A 6468-nucleotide genomic window follows, 5' to 3' on the forward strand; every position below is an offset into this window, starting at 1 on the left:
GGGAGGGAGGGAAGGGAGGGAAGGAAGGGAAGGGAGGGAAGGAAGGAGGGAAGGAAAGCCAACAGCACGGTGACGGCCACCAGGTAACGACAAGGAGGGAAGGAAGGAGGGAGGGAGGGACGGAGGGACGAGGGAAGGAGGGAAGGAAGGAGGGAAGGAGGGAAGGAAAGCCAACAGCACAGTGACGGCCACCAGGTAACGACAAGGAGGGAGGGAAGGAGGAAGGAAGGAAGGAGGAAGGAGGGAGGGAAGGAGGGAAAGAAAGCCAACAGCACAGTGACGGCCACCAGGTAACGACAAGGAGGGAGGGAAGGAGGGAGGGAAGGAGGGAAGGAGGGAAGGAAGGAAGGGAGGGAGGGAAGGAAGGAGGGAAGGAAGGGAGGGAAGGAAAGCCAACAGCACAGTGACGGCCACCAGGTAACGACAAGGAGGGAAGGAAGGGAGGGAAGGAAAGCCAACAGCACGGTGACGGCCACCAGGTAACGACAAGGAGGGGAGGGAGGGAGGGAGGGAGGGAGGGGAAGGGAGGGAGGAAGGAAGGAGGGAAGGAAAGCCAACAGCACAGTGACGGCCACCAGGTAACGACAAGGAGGGAGGGAAGGAGGGAAGGAAGGAAGGAAGGAGGGAGGGAGGGAGGGAAGGAGGGAGGGAAAGCCAACAGCACAGTGACGGCCACCAGGTAACGACAAGGAGGGAAGGAAGGAGGGAGGGAAGGAGGGAAGGAAGGAAGGAGGGAAGGAAAGCTAACAGCACAGTGACGGCCACTAGGTAACGACAAGGAGGGAGGGAAGGAGGGAGGGAGGGAAGGAAGGAAGGAGGGAGGGAAGGAAAGCCAACAGCACAGTGACGGCCACCAGGTAACGACAAGGAGGGAGGGAGGGACGGAGGGAAGGAAATAAGGAAATAAGAAGGGAAGGAAGGAAAGACAGAAGGAAGGAAGGAAGGGCAGATGGAAGGAAGGAAGGACAGACAGATTGAAGGAAGGAAGGAAAGACAGACAAAAGGAAAGAGGGAAGGAAGGTAGGAAAGAGAGACAGTGAAGGACGGACAGACAGAAGGAAGGAAGGAAAGAAGGACAGATTGAAGGAAGGAAGGACAGATTGAAGGAAGTAAGGAAGGAAGGACAGATTGAAGGAAGTAAGGAAGGAAGGACAGATGGAAGAATGGAAGGAAGGAAGGAAGGAAGGACAGATTGAAGGAAGGACAGATTAAAGGAAGAACAGAAGGAAGGAAGGAAGGACAGATTGAAGGAAGGACAGAAGGAAGTAAGGAAGGAAGGACAGATGGAAGTAAGGAAGGAAGGACAGAAGGAAGAATGGAAGGAAGGCTCCCTGACTATTCATGCTAGGGCCCCCAAAAGCTTATCAGCGGCCCTGCGCAACGGAACGAGGTACTTCCTGTTCGATTGGTCGCGCTCTTAAACTTGAGTCTGTTCGTTTCCAGGCAACCGAAGAAAGGCAGCAAGACGTCAGGCGGCGGCTCGGCCAACGGAGACGACGGCGAGGAGTCGTCCCTGCCGATGTCCTACGACGAGAAGCGCCAGCTGAGTCTGGACATCAACCGGCTGCCGGGAGAGAAGCTGGGCCGCGTCGTCCACATCATCCAGTCCAGAGAGCCGTCGCTGAGGGACTCCAACCCCGACGAGATCGAGATCGACTTCGAGACCCTCAAACCCTCCACACTCCGAGAGCTGGAGCGCTACGTCAAGTCCTGCCTGCAGAAGAAGCAGCGGAAGCTACTGCGTGAGTACCGAGATACGACCGGCTCCGCGGGGCTAACACCATCACTGACGCTAGGACGTGATTTCACTGACGTGATTTCACTGACGTTAGGACGAGATTTCACTGACGTTAGGACGTGATTTCACTGACGTGATTTCACTGACGTTAGGACGAGATTTCACTGACGTGATTTCACTGACGTTAGGACGAGATTTCACTGACGTGATTTCACTGACGTTAGGACGAGATTTCACTGACGTTAGGACGAGATTTCACTGACGTTAGGACGAGATTTCACTGACGTGATTTCACTGACGTTAGGACGAGATTTCACTGACGTGATTTCACTGACGTTAGGACGTGATTTCACTGACGTGATTTCACTGACGTGATTTCACTGACGTTAGGACGAGATTTCACTGACGTTAGGACGAGATTTCACTGACGTTAGGACGTGATTTCACTGACGTGATTTCACTGTTAGGACGAGATTTCACTGACGTGATTTCACTGACGTTAGGACGAGATTTCACTGACGTGATTTCACTGACGTTAGGACGAGATTTCACTGACGTTAGGACGAGATTTCACTGACGTGATTTCACTGACGTTAGGACGTGATTTCACTGACGTGATTTCACTGACGTGATTTCACTGACGTTAGGACGAGATTTCACTGACGTTAGGACGTGATTTCACTGACGTGATTTCACTGACGTTAGGACGAGATTTCACTGACGTGATTTCACTGACGTTAGGACGAGATTTCACTGACGTGATTTCACTGACGTTAGGACGAGATTTCACTGACGTTAGGACGAGATTTCACTGACGTGATTTCACTGACGTTAGGACGAGATTTCACTGACGTTAGGACGAGATTTCACTGACGTGATTTCACTGACGTTAGGACGTGATTTCACTGACGTGATTTCACTGACGTTAGGACGAGATTTCACTGACGTGATTTCACTGACGTTAGGACGAGATTTCACTGACGTGATTTCACTGACGTTAGGACGAGATTTCACTGACGTTAGGACGAGATTTCACTGACGTGATTTCACTGACGTTAGGACGTGATTTCACTGACGTGATTTCACTGACGTGATTTCACTGACGTTAGGACGAGATTTCACTGACGTTAGGACGTGATTTCACTGACGTGATTTCACTGACGTTAGGACGAGATTTCACTGACGTGATTTCACTGACGTTAGGACGAGATTTCACTGACGTGATTTCACTGACGTTAGGACGAGATTTCACTGACGTTAGGACGAGATTTCACTGACGTGAGGACGAGATTTCACTGACGTGATTTCACTGACGTTAGGACGAGATTTCACTGACGTGATTTCACTGACGTTAGGACGTGATTTCACTGACGTGATTTCACTGACGTTAGGACGAGATTTCACTGACGTTAGGACGTGATTTCACTGACGTGATTTCACTGACGTTAGGACGAGATTTCACTGACGTGATTTCACTGACGTTAGGACGAGATTTCACTGACGTGATTTCACTGACGTTAGGACGAGATTTCACTGACGTTAGGACGAGATTTCACTGACGTGATTTCACTGACGTTAGGACGAGATTTCACTGACGTTAGGACGAGATTTCACTGACGTGATTTCACTGACGCTAGGACGAGATTTCACTGACGTTAGGACGAGATTTCACTGACGCTAGGACGAGATTTCACTGACGTTAGGACGTGATTTCACTGACGTGATTTCACTGACGTTAGGACATGATTTCACTGACGTGATTTCACTGACGTTAGGACGTGATTTCACTGACGTGATTTCACTGACGTGATTTCACTGACGTTAGGACGAGATTTCACTGACGTTAGGACGAGATTTCACTGACGTGATTTCACTGACGTTAGGACGTGATTTCACTGACGTGATTTCACTGACGTGATTTCACTGACGTTAGGACGAGATTTCACTGACGTTAGGACGTGATTTCACTGACGTGATTTCACTGACGTTAGGACGAGATTTCACTGACGTGATTTCACTGACGTTAGGACGAGATTTCACTGACGTGATTTCACTGACGTTAGGACGAGATTTCACTGACGTTAGGACGAGATTTCACTGACGTGAGGACGAGATTTCACTGACGTGATTTCACTGACGTTAGGACGAGATTTCACTGACGTTAGGACGAGATTTCACTGACGTGATTTCACTGACGTTAGGACGTGATTTCACTGACGTGATTTCACTGACGTGATTTCACTGACGTTAGGACGAGATTTCACTGACGTTAGGACGTGATTTCACTGACGTGATTTCACTGACGTTAGGACGAGATTTCACTGACGTGATTTCACTGACGTTAGGACGAGATTTCACTGACGTGATTTCACTGACGTTAGGACGAGATTTCACTGACGTTAGGACGAGATTTCACTGACGTGATTTCACTGACGTTAGGACGTGATTTCACTGACGTGATTTCACTGACGTTAGGACGAGATTTCACTGACGCTAGGACGAGATTTCACTGACGTTAGGACGAGATTTCACTGACGCTAGGACGAGATTTCACTGACGTTAGGACGTGATTTCACTGACGTGATTTCACTGACGTTAGGACATGATTTCACTGACGTGATTTCGCTGACGTTAGGACGTGATTTCATTGACCTTAGGACGTGATTTCACTGACGTGATTTCGCTGACGTTAGGACGTGATTTCGCTGACGTTGGGACGTGATTTCGCTGACGTTGGGACGTGATTTCGCTGACGTTGGGACGTGATTTCACTGACGTGATTTCACTGACGTTAGGACGAGATTTCACTGATTTTAGAACGTGATTTCACTGACCTTAGGACGTGATTCCGCTGACGTTAGGACGTGATTTCACTGATTTTAGAACGTGATTTCACTGACGTTAGGACGTGATGTTGGGACGTGATTTCACTGACGTTAGGACGTGATTTCGGACATGATGGCGCTAACATGCTAACGTCGCTCTCTCTCCGTGTTTTCAGAGAAGGCAGCTGGAGGCGGGGCCTCAGGAGGCGGGGCTAGTCGTTTGAGTGGAAGCTCCTCCTCTTCCTCTGATGACAGCTCCTCAACAGGAACCTCCTCTTCCTCCGACACAGACTGAACACACCACACACACACACAGTCACACACATGTTACTGAACACACACACACACACACACACACACACACACAGAGGTTTATTCATTCTACACACACACACACACACACACACACACACACACACATTCAAATGCAGGAACTAAATCTATACACACTCACGCCCATGTAAACTTACATCCTGAACAAACACACACAAGACAGAGATACACACTCTGAACTTCGTACAACACACACACACACACACATAAATATATATAAAAATATATACCACACACATACACACACACACACACACACATACACACACACACACACACACAGACTTGGAGACTGTATGTAAATAGGCTGACCTGTTTTTTAGCACCTAGTGTTTTTTTTTTTGTTTTTTTTCTTTTCGTTTTTTTGTTGGTTTTTTTGTTTCTTTCCTGGAGGAATGCAGACAGACAGAAGAGGAGAAGAAGAAGGAGGAAGAGGAGGAGGAGGAGGAAGCAGTAGTGACTTCTCAGCAAGAGAAGAAGAGGAAGGCGACGAAGGCAGCCCTGTCTGTCTGCTCGGGAGTCGTCGTGTTGATCCTCTCTGAACACTCGTGGAGGCTTTCCTTTATTTCTTCTTCTTCTTCTTCTTCTTCTTCTTCATCACCCTGGATGGCCGGCTGTGACCCCTGACCTCTGACAACATTCCAGAAGCATCTATAGAGCATCATGGGAGGAGGAGGAGGAGGAGGAAGAGGAGGAGGAGGAGGAGGAGGAGGAGGAGGAGGAGATCTCAGTGGGTTTTTATATAAATTCAGGTTTTCCTTCCTTGAGTTGGACGAACACAGGAAACTGGATCCTAACGAGGGATCCGAGGAGCCAATCAGGTTGCTCCTACAGGCTGCTGGTGGTCACATGATCGCATCATCAGCTGGAAGAAAAAAAAAAAAAGTTGCTGCAGAATTAAAATCCATCACAGTCAGAGTTTAGTTATCATGTTTAAATCACTCACTGGGATTAATGAATAGATTAAGATAGTCGTTGGTTAACCCTTCTTCTTTCCTCCCTCCCTTCCTTCCTTCCTTCCTTCCTTCCTTCCGTCTGTACTTCCTCCATCCCCCTTTTCGCCTTTTCGTCCCTCCTTCTTTCTTTCCTTCCTTCCTTCCTCCCTACTTTCCTTCCTTCTTTCCTTCTTTCCTTCGTTCCTCCTTCCTTTCCTTCCTTATTCCTCCCTTCCTTCCTCCCTTCCTTCTTTCCTCCCTCCCTCCCTCTCTCTTTCTTTCCTCAGTTTCAGAGGGACTTTTTTTTTTCCTCTTTTCTCTCAAGCGTGATGTCACCGCTGAGGATGACAAAAAAAAAAGGTTGCGTTCAAGGAAACCAGGAAAAATGAACTCTGATGATAAAATATTAATTTAGTAGATGTTGGGAGGGGAGGGGTCTTACTAGCTGAGCAGCTGATTGATTTGGGTGGGGGGGCTGGGGGGGGGGTGATCAGCTGATTCTCTAAAATCTGACTGATGGATTTTTTTTTTTTTCTCTGCTGCAAGTTTTATAAAAACCCTCCTGAGATCAAAGCTGAGCTCCTCCGTTGGTCCTGAACCAGAACCCACAACCTGTCTGTCGCTGGGGTCAACATGT

General features: G+C 48.5%; 1 protein-coding gene across 1 annotated transcript; it reads left to right on the forward strand.

Moving 5' to 3' along the window:
- The first annotated feature begins 449 nt into the window (after positions 1 to 449).
- LOC128354772 (bromodomain-containing protein 3-like) lies at positions 450 to 4910 on the forward strand. Its single transcript, XM_053314940.1, has 3 exons — positions 450 to 479; positions 1444 to 1742; positions 4740 to 4910. Exons 2-3 carry the CDS (start codon positions 1520 to 1522, stop codon positions 4856 to 4858), a joined length of 342 nt encoding a protein of 113 aa, XP_053170915.1. The 5' UTR covers positions 450 to 479; positions 1444 to 1519; the 3' UTR covers positions 4859 to 4910.
- The last annotated feature ends 1558 nt before the right edge of the window (positions 4911 to 6468 follow it).

The sequence above is a fragment of the Scomber japonicus genome, unplaced genomic scaffold, assembly GCF_027409825.1.
Source record: "Scomber japonicus isolate fScoJap1 unplaced genomic scaffold, fScoJap1.pri scaffold_554, whole genome shotgun sequence".
Classification (NCBI taxonomy): domain Eukaryota; kingdom Metazoa; phylum Chordata; class Actinopteri; order Scombriformes; family Scombridae; genus Scomber; species Scomber japonicus.

Bases quoted from the DNA above. Each gene is read 5' to 3' on its own strand.
- LOC128354772 (XM_053314940.1), top strand. From the start codon at position 1,520: ATGTCCTACGACGAGAAGCGCCAGCTGAGTCTGGACATCAACCGGCTG. The intron at 1,743-4,739 runs GTGAGTACCGAG...CCGTGTTTTCAG, and splicing joins GAAGCAGCGGAAGCTACTGC to AGAAGGCAGCTGGAGGCGGG.